This window comes from Emydura macquarii, unplaced genomic scaffold, assembly GCF_026122565.2.
Source record: "Emydura macquarii macquarii isolate MOO-44397 ecotype Brisbane River unplaced genomic scaffold, CSIRO-AGI_Emac_v2 contig_3235, whole genome shotgun sequence".
NCBI lineage: Eukaryota > Metazoa > Chordata > Testudines > Chelidae > Emydura > Emydura macquarii.
Window position 1 is genome coordinate 235,353 of NW_027133372.1, and position 13,232 is coordinate 248,584.

General features: G+C 61.2%; 1 protein-coding gene across 1 annotated transcript; it reads left to right on the forward strand.

Moving 5' to 3' along the window:
- Positions 1 to 10,699, forward strand: ANKRD13D (ankyrin repeat domain 13D). Its single transcript, XM_067531995.1, has 15 exons — positions 1 to 181; positions 2,107 to 2,242; positions 2,599 to 2,723; positions 3,362 to 3,407; positions 3,810 to 3,953; positions 4,619 to 4,808; positions 5,568 to 5,634; positions 5,877 to 5,958; positions 6,645 to 6,706; positions 6,932 to 7,062; positions 7,450 to 7,607; positions 7,961 to 8,125; positions 8,331 to 8,494; positions 8,757 to 8,836; positions 9,142 to 10,699. The coding sequence occupies exons 1-15, from the start codon at positions 92 to 94 to the stop codon at positions 9,437 to 9,439; spliced, it is 1,938 nt and encodes a 645-aa protein (XP_067388096.1). The 5' UTR covers positions 1 to 91; the 3' UTR covers positions 9,440 to 10,699.
- The last annotated feature ends 2,533 nt before the right edge of the window (positions 10,700 to 13,232 follow it).

A 13,232-nucleotide genomic window follows, 5' to 3' on the forward strand; every position in this document is an offset into this window, starting at 1 on the left:
CGGGCCAGGCCCCGCGCCCGCCGCCCGGAGCCGCCAGCAGCGCCGCGCAGGGCAGCCGCAGCCTCGGCCGGGCCGGGGACATGGTGACGGGATGGCCCGGGCCGGAGACGCCTTCCCGCTGCACCTGCTGGCCTGGCACAACCGGCACCAGGCGCTGGAGAGCGAGCTGCGCACGGGGCAGGTGCGGGATCGACCGGGACCCCCCCCCCGCCGGGCACCCCCGGGACCCTCCCCCACCCCGCCGGGCACTGCAGGACTCCCCCCGACCCTCCCACCCGCCATGGGCAGCCCCGGGATCCCCTTGAAGCTCGCACTTCGCTGGGCACTCGTGGGACTCCCCCCTCTCCCCGCTACGGGGAACCCCTGCCACCCACACCCTGCCGTGGGAACCCCAAGCCCCCAGGATACCCCACCCCGCCAGGCACATCCCATCCTCCCCACCCCCCCACTTCCGGGACCCCCTAACTCCTGCTATCCACCACTCTGCTGGGCAACCCCCACCCTATCGGATACCTCCTAACCCTCTGGGGAACCCCACCCCACTAGGCACCCCCAGAACCCTCTGACCCCCCACCCTGAATCTCCTGGGACACTCCATTCCACCGTAGGCACCCCATAACCCCATTAGGAACCCCACCCAGCATCCCCAGGACCCCGCTGCCCGCAGACATGCTCCAGACCCCCCATTTTGGGGACCCCCTAATCTCACTCTGGGACCTCTGAGGACCCCTCTAACACCTGTGGGATCCCTTACCCTGGGATTCCCACAACCCCTCCCGTGACCCCCACCCAACGGGGTACCCCCCTCTGTGGGGACCCCTGGGACCTCCAGCCAGCAAACACCAAACCCTCACGCTACCCTGGGTACCCCTGGATCTCAACCCAGTATCTCATTAACCCTGCATCACCCCTCCCCAAAAACCTCCTAACCCCACCTCTCCCTACCAGATCCCCCTTAAACCCAGGTACCCCCTAATCTCCATTCCTCTACCCAGGACCCCCACTCTCCACTTCTCCAGTCTGATACCCCCATCTCACCCTAGTACCCTCTCTGCTTGCTCCCCTAGGTATCTCCTACCCCACATCACCCCACTGGGTAGCCTCCATTCCGTTACCTGGTACTCTGCACCGGGACCCCCACCCTGATTCTTTCCCCTCCGGTACCATCACCAGGTACCCCCTAACTCCCCTCCTTCCAGTACGCTGCCCCCTCCCCAGTAATCCCATCTAGCATTCCCCTACTGGGAAACCCACCACACATCCTCACAGCAGTACCTGCACCAGGTACCCTCTTAATCCCATCCTCCCATCCCTCATTTCCCCTACTTAGCACCCCCACACCAGGTACTCCCCACCCCAGATCCCCCTGGTTCCTCTTTTCCCCCACCCAGCGCCACCCCAACTGGCACCAGGTGCTGAAGAGTGAATTTGCACCCGGGCAGCCCCCACCCCTTACTTTCCATCCAGCACCTCCCTTCCCCAATCCCTCTCACCAGGTCCCCAGCCAGTACCAGGTACTGGAGTGTGATCTGCTCGCAGGTTATGTACAGGACCCACCCCATTCCCCCCATCCCAAAGCCCCCCCCCCTTGTCACCAGGCCCCTTATCTCTTCTCCACAACCAGCACCAGGCTCTGGAGAACAATCTTGGGGGCTGGGGAGATCCATAACCCCACATCTCCTATCTTCAGCACCCCATATCTCCACCAGCCCACTATAACCACAACCAGGAGCTTGACAACAGGTTGGGGGTGGACTACAGGGGAAGGGGGAGGACAAGGACATCCCCTCGCTGCCTTGGAGAGGAGGGCACCTCTGTGCATGAGTGAAGTTGTGGAGCTGGGCAGGGGAGTCCCCTAGGTGTGGGAGGGGGAGAAATGGGATCCAGGTGTCCGGGATGGCAGTTCAGGACACTCACCCATAGGGACCCAGCCGCTGCGGAGGGACCAGAGTCCAGGATGGGGAATGGGACTCGGGCGTTGAGGACAGCAGTGCAGGGCGCTCTCCTCTTAGGAGTCCCCACGGTTCCCCCATAGCACTACTGGGGCCCTAGGCCATAGTGGGGAGCGGGCAATGTGCAGCTGTTAACCCTGCCGTTCACGTGTAGCACAATATCGAGTTGATCGACCCGCGGGGCCGGACGCCCCTGGAGCTGGCTGTGTCGCTGGGCAACCTCGAGTCGGCCCGGGTGCTGCTGCGGCACAACGCCAACGTGGGCAAAGAGAATGCCAATGGCTGGACAGGTACTGGCTGGGGGGGGGCAGATTTGGGGAGCCAGAGGCGGCTCTGGTGCCACCTCCTCTGCTGTGTAGGTCCTGCCCTAGGGCGTGTGTCATTTCTCCCCCACCAGCTGCTGGAGTTCTTAGCCTCCACTCTGCCATGCTCCAGGGGGCTGGTGCCCATGGACCCAGCATTCAGGCCTGGGCATTGCCAGCAGAGGGCCCTGAGTCCTACCATTGGGTGCTCGGGGGTTGGCGCTGGCCCTGACCAGGTGGGTGTGCCGGAGAGGGAGCTGGCTCCGGTGCCAGTGTGCGGAGGGGGGCGGCAGACAGTGCCCTGTACCTGATGGCTCCGCATTGCTTCCTGTCTGCTTCCCCAGTCCTGCAGGAGGCCGTCAGCACCGGGGACCCCGAGATGGTGCAGCTGGTGCTCCAGTACCGCGACTACCAGCGCTCCACCAATCGCCTGGCTGGCATTCCCGAGTTGCTCAACAAACTGCGCAGGGTCAGTCTGTGCGTGTGCCCCCTGCCACCTCCACCCCGGGGTACAGACCCCCACAGGACCACAGGCCCAGGGTACATCTCCCACCAGCCCCAGCACCCTGCCCATGACCCCAGCCCAGGTCGTGTCTCCCCGCTCACCCCAGCCTCAGGATGCACATTGCCCTGATCATGACCCCAGCCCCAGGGTATGCCCCTCCACCCTGCCGGCCCCCATGGCTCCCTCTGCCAGCCCCAGTCTGGGGCACATCCCTCCCCAGACTATGTCCGGCCCCTAGGTGCCCGCTGAGAGCTGAGCCCTGGGTGCCCACCGTGTGACGGATCCTCCTGCTGTCACTCTGGGGATACATTGGGGATGTGTTTGGGATCCCACAGGATCACCCACCTCTGGGGATTTCTCATCTTGAGATTTGTCCCCCAGGACCTCTGCAGGGATTCCCTCCTTCTCCTTGGGATCCTGTTCTCCCCCTTATCAGGGCAGGGATATCTCTTTCCCTGCCCCGCCCCCGTCTGATCTCTGCAGGGAATCTCCCCGTCTCCTCAATCTCCCAGATCCCAATCGCTACAGAGAAATCTCCCCCACCCTGATCTCTGCCACAAGGAATGCCTGATCTCATCCCTTTGGTGTCTCATCTCTTCCAGGCCCCTGATTTCTATGTGGAGATGAAGTGGGAGTTCACCAGCTGGGGTGAGTGTCCCTGGGGGCTCCTGAAGTGGGGTTTCCAGGAGGATGCCTCCAACCTGCTTCCCCAGTATCAGAGCCCAGGGATGTCAGGTCACGTGGGAGGGCGAGTCTAGAGCCCCCTGGTCATTGTCCCCACCCCTGCTCTGCCAGCAAGACAGCAGCTGGTGCCTCCCTTTCTGGGGGGGGGAAGAGGGGTAATGGGTGGGCACTGGGGTGGGGTGGGGGCTTGGGCGGTGTGAAGCCCAGCACCGTAATGGAGCCCCCAGTGGCTGGGAGGAGGAATTGCAGGCATCTGGACACGGACCCCCAACGGGGGGCAGGTCTGGGCTGTCAGTGTGCACGTGGGGCAGCTACCCCCCCTACCCCCTGCTCCACTCACACTCTGTCTTTCCACCGCCCCCGCAGTGCCTTTGGTCTCCAAGGTGTGCCCAAGCGACGTGTACCGGGTGTGGAAGCGTGGTGAGAGCCTGCGGGTTGACACCACCCTGCTGGGCTTTGAGCACATGACCTGGCAGCGGGGCCGGCGCAGCTACATCTTCAAGGGCGAAGGTCAGAGATGGCCCCTACCCCGCCTTCCTGGGGGCAAAACCCCCCTACCCCCAACCTGCAGCATCCGCCTGGGGAGCGGGGTGGTTGGGGTCCGGTCCCCCCATGGTGTCCTTCCCCTGTGCCCTGGGGGAATTGGGTTCCGCTCCCCCTTGATGCCTAGTGTGGGAGCTGTACTCCCCAATTTGGATGAGAGGTGAAGCCAGGCCCCCTTCCATCCCCCCCATGTGAGTGGCTCCTGTAGACGGGGCTGAGACCCCAGCTGGCCCAACCCTGGGGGGGATTGGGGTAACTGCCAATGAGCGTTGGGCCCTACTCTATATCCCAATGGGGCGCCTTGCTGGGAAGGGCCAGGGAAGCAGCCACCCTGCACTGAGAGCCCCCCCGAGATCCTGGAGGGAGGCTGTGGCGGCATCACCCCCAAAGGGGTGGCTGGGGGGTGTCAGGTAGGATGATGCAGCACCCAGCAGAGGGCACCCAGAGTCCAGTGAGCAGGGTGGGATTGAAGCTCTGCAGAGAGGATCCGAGAGCTGGAGAGCAAGTGTCAGGGTGGGTCCCCCCACACCTCAGATCAGTGCCACCCTTGGGGCTGGCTACTGGGGCCCCTCCTGGGGCATGGGGGAGGATGGAGCTCTGGCACTGACGCCTCCCCTCTGCTCCCCGGCCAGAGGAGGGTGCCGTGGTGATGGAGGTGGATCACGACAAGCAGGTGGTCTACACGGAGACGCTATCGCTGGCCCTGCACGAGCCAGAGCTGATGCTGGCTGCCATGCAGCCCACCGAGGAACACGTGGCCAGCCGGCTGACCTCGCCCATCGTCTCCACCCACCTCGACACCAAGAACATCGCCTTTGAGCGGTGAGCTGGGGAGGGAAATGAAGAGAGGGAGCACTCTTGGGGGGCATTCATGCTGACTGGCAGGGCACGGGGGCGGGCTCTGCAAGGGGAGGAGGTGCGGGGCGGACAGGGGGCCATGCGGGGAGCAGGGTGCACGAGGACAGCCGTGCGATGGGAGGGGGACGGGATGAGTATGTGACTGGAGAGAGACATGGGAAGTATGAGTGTGCAAGGAGTGCACAGGCTGTGGGTGAAGCCGGGGAGGTGGGTGTGCATGAGATACACCTGTGCAAGAAGCTGTGGAGAGTGTGGACGTGGCTGACATTTGTGTGGTCGCAAATGGTGAACAGGGTGGGGGTGGTCCCTGTGTGTGTGATGGGCCCTCGTACGACTGTGTGTGCTAGTGAGAGGGCCCCTAGGTCCAACTGTGTGACAGGCTCTTGTACAACTAGGTGTGCTAGTGAGTGAGTCGGGAGTCTACATATGCGACGGGCCCTAGTACGACCATGCATGCTATTGAGTGGGGGTAGTGGGGTGACCAGGCCTTTCCTTGGACGTCTTGTCCTTCAGTATCACGCCCGCCCTTGAGATTGGTGAGCAGAGCCAGGGCTGGGGGTGCACATGCCTGCAGCTCTCGTGCGACAGCCCTGCTCACACCTGGGCACTGAAAAGGGGGCGCTGGGGAGGAGCGTTTGGGGGAGGGGAGAGGTCTGTCTAAGGCCGGCTGGGGTGGAAGTGGGAGGAATGCAGCATCTTATCCGGCCGTTCCCGTCTTACCAGGAACAAGTCTGGGATCTGGGGTTGGCGCTCGGAAAAGATGGAAACGATCAGTGGCTATGAAGCCAAGGTAATGCCTTCCTGCGGATGCAGGGGATGGGAACCCTGACTGGGATGGGAAGATTGAGACAGGGCGGGACCCAGGCATCCGGGATGGTCCTCACAGCTCACACAGTTTCCCAAAGGGTGAGAGACCAAGCCAGGGAATGGGACCCAGGTGTCCAGGATGGCAGCATGAGGTGCTCACCCCTCTGGAACACTTTAGCTCTGGGGGCAGGGCTGGGAAAGCTGAGCCGCACCATGTCCTGGCAGGTTTACAGCGCCAGCAACGTGGAGCTCATCACCAAAACAAGAACCGAGCACCTATCGGACCAGGACAAGTCTCGCACCAAAGGTAACATGACGGCCCCGGCCAATCAATCATAACATCCCATCCGCAACAGTCCACCCTCTCCCCTGTGACACACCTGCCCTGGCCATCCAATCACAGCACCAGACCCTGCCCCCTGCATGCCAGCGCCCATCCTGGCCCCGCTGCCCTCCATTCAGCCTGCCCCCTCTGATACGCCCACTCTGGACATCCAGTCACAGCACCCCAACCCTCACTGTGGGACACGCCCACCCCACCCACAATGCCCCACCCCTCCCCTTGTGACACACCTGCCCCAGCCTTCCAATCACAGTGCCCACATACAAGAGCCTGGCCCCACCCCTTGGCCCTCCAGTCACTGTACCACACCCCGATGGCCTGTGCCATGCCCACCTCTCCCCTTCAATCACAAGCCCACTGACAACAGCCCACCTCCTGTCCCTCAGGGCTCAAGCTCCGCCCCCTTCAGCTATCAGAGAGCATTTAAGCTTCTCCCTATGCAGGTCCCTCTGTATCCACACCCACTTCCACTGATGGGGGAGGACGGCCCCCCCCAAAGTGTTACGGGGGGATGGCAAGGTGATTGTGGTGGCTGTTTCTTTGGTGCGTGTAGGGTGGGGAGGGGTAGGGAGGATTCATACACTCCAGTTTGGGGGGGGCAGGATCCTGGGGTCTTTGTGTCTAACCTGCTCCCCTTCCCCCATCCCCAGGCTCCAAGACACCCTTCCAGTCCTTTCTGGGGATCGCCCAGCAGCACGCCTCCCACAACGGGGTGAGTGACAGGCCTCCTCCTGCTCCAGGGACTCAGGATGCGCGCCTGGCATAGCGGAACTCAGCACAGAGGCATCACACGCCCGGCCATAGGAGGAGAATCTGGGGATGGGGCTGTTTGGGGAGGGGGGAATACAGGAGGTGAAAGGGGATTCAGCGCAAGGGGCACAGCCAGAGTGCGTGAACGGGGGATCTGACTCCCCCTTCCTGTGCCTGCCCCTGCCAGGCCCCCGTGCTGAAGTCTGCCACCCCCACCAACCCCACGGCCATCACCCCCGAGGAGTACTTCGACCCCAGCTTCAACCTGGAGACCCGCAACATTGGCCGCCCAATCGAGATGTCCAACAAGGTGCAGAGGTGAGGTGTGGGGGAAAAGGGGAGCAGTTGTCTGAGCTGGCAGCAGAGGGGGAGCCCGTGCTAGAGAAGCAGGAAGACTCGCTCTGCACCCTCAGCCGGTGACACTGCTGTTCATGGAAAAATCTTCCCAAAAGTCTAGCTCCCCTGTGCCAGAGAATGGGATCCACGTGTCTGGGGTGGCAGTGCAGGCTCACCCTGCAGCTCCCAGCCCCCGGAGTAGGGGAGAGGCCAGGGCAGGGAATGGGACCCAGGCCTCTGGGATGGCAGTGTAAGATGCTGCACCAGGCCTGGTCCCTTGCTCTGAGTGGCCGTCTCCCTGGCTGGCTGGTGCTGTGCAGAGCGGGGGGCTGAGGTGGTTGGCTGTGACGCTCCCCCCGGCCATGACAGGTTCAAGGCCACGCTGTGGCTGTGCGAGGATCACCCCCTGTCGCTGGTGGAGCAGGTGACGCCCATCATCGACCTCATGGCCATCAGCAATGCCCACTTCGCCAAGCTGCGCGACTTCATCACCCTCAAGCTGCCGCCCGGCTTCCCAGTCAAAATCGGTGAGTGGGGCTTGTGGGAAAGGGACAGGGCTGCAAACAGGTGAGGGGAGTGGAGCTGGGGGGGTGGCCTGGCTGGATTTGTGGAGCAGTAGTGGTGGGCAGGGGATGGGTGCAGGGGGGAGGAATGGCTGGGAGCCTGTGAGTCTGAGGGGCAAAGCGTAGCCAGAGACGTGGTGGGAATTGGGGGGTGGGGGAAATGAGGGTCAGTTGTGGGAGGGGGAGGGATGAGGGTGGCAAGGATCTTGGAGAAAGGTGGCTGGGGGATCTGGGGGGGGGTGACTAGGCAGGGGGTGTGCTTAGGGGCAGTACCGTCTGTTGCATGCAGTGTCTCACGCACTCATGTCTCCCCCCAGAGATCCCCCTCTTCCATGTGCTCAACGCACGAATCACCTTCAGCAACCTGTGTGGGTGTGACGAGTCGCTGAGCTCCGTGCGGATTTGCAGCGCCACCCCCAGCTACTCCCCAGAGGGCACCGGGGAGCTGGCTGCTGGGGCAGAGGCACCTGCCAATGCCAAAGGTAGGGGACCCCTGCACCATGCTCCAAACCCCCGCAGTGACCCCTATTGACTCCAGTCCCCACAGGGGCAAGGGCCAGGGAAGTGTGTGTGCGGGGCGGGGACGGGACAGACGTCTACGGGTGGAGCAGCGTGTTCATGAACTCAGTGGGGCCAGCAGTGGGGTATGGGCCCCCCCCCACTCACCTCACGCTCCCGCCCCCCCAGTGTTCCCGTTCCCCTGCGAGGTGGACCCGTCGGTGTTCGAGGTGCCCCAGGGCTACGCCATGCTTGGCGCTGGCCGCAACGAGCCCATGCGGGACGAGGATGACGACCTGCTGCAGTTCGCCATCCAGCAGAGCCTGCTCGACGCTGGCACCGAGACCGACCAGGTGAGATCAGGGCAGGGCCTTTCCCTTCTCGGGGGTGCCGGCTCCAATCGGGCCCAAGGGTGGGGGGACTGGCTGGCTCGGGGGGGCAGGGAATGGGATAAAGGGCGTTTCCCTGCTGGGGCGTGCCAGCTCCCTACTTTTGTTCCTGTCCCTTGGATGTTGGGAGCTGTCTGGCTGGGTCCAGGGGGTGGCATTCAGGGTCTCTGGGATGCAGCGAGGGAGAGGAATGTTCCCACATTCTGATTGGTGCCCTGGCCTGCAGGTCACTATCTGGGAGGCGCTGACCAACACGCGCCCAGGCTCCAACCCCCCTTCCTATGACGAGGAGCTGCAGCTGGAGCGGTGAGTGCTGGGGTGGGACGAGGTTGTTGCCAGGGCCTCCGTGGGCAGCAGGCCCCTCCCTTCCTTCCCTGGCCTCCCACGGAGCCATTCTCTCGGCTGGGCAGAATGAGGCAGGGGCTGTGAGGTGGTGGGGGCAGGGCCGAGAGAGCCAGGTGCTCATCAGTGGGGGTGTGACTGTATGGGAGGGGCTGGTCGGTGGGGGCTGGGTCTGTGAGCGGGGGGGGCTGGTCGGCGGGGGGTGGGGCTGCGAGGCGGTGGGGGCATGGCTGTAAAGGCGGGTGCTGATACGCGTCTTTCTCCCCCAGTGCCATCCAGGAGAGCATGTTCCTGCAGTCAGGTCAGGGCCAGGCTGTGGCTGTGTCCGTGTCCGGTGGTGGAGGCGACAGTGACAGCAGCATCGTCCCGCCCGAGGGCAGCCCGGCCCCCAGCACCAATGGCTCCTCCTCCTCGGCCCTGCCCCCCCCGGCCTACCCCAGCTTCGACGAGCAGCTGCGCCTGGCCATGGAGTTGTCCTCGCGGGAGCAGGAGGAGCAGGAGCGCCAGCGGCGTGAGGAGGATGAGGAGCTGCAGCGCATCCTCCAGCTCTCCCTGACGGAGAAGTAATTCCCTGGCCTGCCAGCAGGAGGCCCTGAACCTAACCTCCCCCAAGACACCCAGGGGCCCCCCAGTGCCCTGGCTTTGCTGTCCTATTTTTAACCTTGAGGGAGGCCCCTGTCCCATTCCCCACCCCCTGTCCTGCAGGGGGCAGGACCGGACTTGATGAGACACCCTCTGCCTTTCCCAGGGCTCTCAGTCCCACCGCCTCTTGGGTCTTATTTAATTTAACTCTTTTTTTTTTGTTTTTGTTTTTTGTTTTTTGTTTTTGTTTTTATGGCTATTCTATCCCCCCCGTCTGGGTGGAGGAAGCATTTGTACGGCTGGGAGGGAATGGAAGATTGAGGGAACGAAGGAGAGAAGGAACAACAGAGTGGCAGAGGCTAAGGAGACCCCTCTGCTTTAGAGAGAGCAGTTTCTAATTGGACTCTTAATTCACATTGGTGGAGAAAGTAGGATTCTGAAACCAGGCATAAAAATACACACACACACACATATACACACATGCTGATTGTATCCTGTCGGCCCACGTGGGTGATAGGGGTGAGGGCAGTGAAGGGTGGGTCTAGAGGTGATGGGGCAGGGCCAGAAACCTGATGACTAGGGTAGGGACACTGCATTGGTGGGAGGAGTGGGATGTGGCACTCAAACAGAGGCAGGCCCAATAACTTTCAGTCCTGTGATTCGCCTCCCGAACCCCCTGCGCGTAGCTGCTGCGCTCTCTCCTGCCTGTTTAATTTATTTTATTTATATCTCTGCAGCTCTAGAATGGGGAGGGGGAAGGGTGGGTTTTGATTTGGTTTTTTTTTTAAACTCAACTCTGAAGGTTGGAAAGGGAACGGCTGCCTTGAGTGGCTTCTCCGGGCGCCTGCAGGGGCCGGGTGCAGGACTCTGAGCAGCAGGAACCATGAAATAAAAAGGAGAAACCAATCAAACCCCTGGCTCTCTGGCTCCCTTTATTCTGCATGTCACACTCTCCGGCCTGGGCCTTTACTGGTGCATCAGCTGCCCGAGCGAGGGAATGGAGCCAGTATCTGCTGTGAGCATCCCTTCTGCCTTGTCCTGCCCTGGGATCACCTCTCTGGCCAACTTCCCCCTCTGCCTTCTACAATGCAGACACGGTCCCCAAGGGGGCACTGTGCCTTGCTGGCACGGGGAGGCCTCGCTGCTTCTCTGGGGGCTTGATTCTTGCTTCTTTAAGGGACAGAACCCACTGCAGCTCTTGCTGGGTTCTCGGGGCTTCTAAGACATGAAACACAGTGAGTGCTGCTAGAGGGCTCACGTGCTATTTAAAGGGATACCATCCTATTCCTATACACTACAGACTTGGACAAGCGCGACAACCAGGCAAGATCCAGCCATACCTGTGCCCAGTGGGAAAGTGGGCCATGCCTGGGGCTGGGTGTCTAGGGATGAAATGGGGAAAGTGGTTGCACTGGCTTTCATTAGCACCATGAATCTCTGAGCTGCCATCCCCATGTCCATCCCCTAGCTTACCCTCCTCTTGCCACCCCATCTCCCCACTAGTAAGATCAAAGAAGAAGAATTTCTGCTATAAACGGAGCTCAGTGGTTGGAAACGACAGGAGGAGAAAGACCTGGGTGTATGAGCTGATCACAGGATGATGATGAGCCGCTAATGTGATATGGCCGTAAAGGCAAACGTGAGAGCATATGTGCAAAAGAGAAATGTGATCCAAGAATGTAACAGGTGAGGTATTTCCAGTACAGGTAGGGAAGTGTTAATGCTGTTGTACAAGGCACTAATAAGACCTCGTCTGGAATAGTGCGTGCAATTCTGGTCACCTGCGTTCAAGAACTGAGAACTGGTGCAGAGAAAAGGATGTACCACATGGGAGGTAATTGTCCAGCTTTATTCAGTTCTGGTGAGACATAATGTGCTTAATCTGCAGCAAGGGAGATTTAGATCAGATGTTAGAGAAAACTTTCTAACTCTAAGGGTAGTTCCGCTCTGGAACAGGCTTCCAAGGGAGGTTGTGGCATCCCTGTCACTGAAGGATTTAAGAACACGTGGAACAAACCTGTCAAGTGGTCTCAGTTATTTGGTCCTGCCTCACCACGGGGGGCTGGACCTGAGGACCTCTTGAGATCCTTTCCAGCCCTACCCTTTGATGGATCTATGATCAAGGGAGCGGAGGACCTGTTTGACAATAGACTGGCAGAGTTTGGCTTGTTTAGCCCGGCAGAACGAAGCCTGAGAGGGGCTCTGACTGTCTCCATCAATACAGTGGGGGGTAAACAGCAGGGAGAGAGACAAGCTATTTAAAATGAAAGGACACAGAACAAGGAGCAACCGTCTCAAGTTGCAGTGGGGGAGGTCTAGGTTGGACATTAGGAAAAAGTTTTTCACTAGGCGGGTGGTGAAGCACTGGAATGGGTTACCTAGGGAGGTGGTGGAATCTCCATACTTAGAGGGTTTTAAGCTGCAGCTTGACAAAACCCTCACTGGGATTATTTAGCTGAGGTTAGTCCTGCTTTTTGAGCAGGGGTTGGATTAGATGACCTCCTGAGGTCCCTTCCAACTCTATGATTCTATGACACTGTTGGCACAAGAACCAAGGGGGAGAAAGGGGCCAGGAATAAACTTAGGTTGGGAACTAGAAGAAAGTTTCTACCCATAGGAGGAGAGAGGGACTGACCCAGCTCCCACTAGGAGCAGTGGGGGCAAAAAAACAGACTGGTTTTAAGGTGGAGCTTGGTAAGTATATGAGCAGGATTATATGAGGGGGTTATCTGAGGAAGCAGGGGATTGGACTTGATCTCCTCGAAGGTCCCTTCCAGTTGTGTCCCCATGGTCACACTCCCCATCAATTTCCCTTCCTTAGATCACAAGAGTTGCGGTCAACACAACCCTTTAAATGGAGGCATTAACACACACCAGGCAGCTACTAGTGTGGGAATAGGGAGTTACCCGGAGACAGGGAGCTGCTGCCCTGGTCCATCCGGCTTCAAATCCCAGAGCACTGCCCTCCTACGCAATGGGTTTGGTGGGGCTCGTGCACCCAGCACATGCGGGCCTGGGGAACCAGCAAAGGAGAGCGCCTGGGACAGGAATAGCAGGTTCAGCTGCTACTAGGGATTGAGGTGTATTAACGGAGGCGGGGGTGGGGAGCCCAGGGCTGGGATGGCATGGGGCTGTTGGGCAGGACAGAGGGGCGTTGACAGAGCTAGGGATGGGGTGCCTAGGACTGTGGGGCAGGGAGCTGTGGGGCAGGGTGAAGAACAGCTCAGAACTGTGGGGCAGGACAGAGGGTTGTTGGCAAAGCCGGGGGTGGGGATCCAAGGCGGGACTGGTAGGGGGCTGTGGGGCAGGATGGAAGAGAACCCGGGGCTGTGGGGTAGGATGGAGGGGAGCCCAGGCCTGTGAGGCAGGGTGCTGTGGGGCAGGATGGGGGGGGGGAGCCCAGGGCTGTGGGGCAGGATGGAGGGGCGTTGGCGGAGCAGGGAGTGGGGATACCAGGGTGGGGCTGGCAGGGGGGTGTGGGGCAGGATGGAGGAGCATTGGTGGAGTTGGGGTTGGTGAGCCCGGGGCTGTGGGGCAGGACGGAGGGGCCCTGGCAGAGCCGGGGGTGGGGATCCGAAGGGGCTGCGGCCCGGGAGTGAAGGGCTCGAGAGCCGCCCTGGGGGACACGCGCCGGGGCTCAGCCCACCCCACGCCCCCCTGGGGTCTGCCGCTGTCTCCCCGGGCAGCGCTGGGGGCCGGGGCCGGGCTGTCTCTTTAAGAGCCGCCCCCAGGGGAGGTGCCTGGCGCTGCCGCCTCCCGGCTCTTCCTGGTCCAGGCG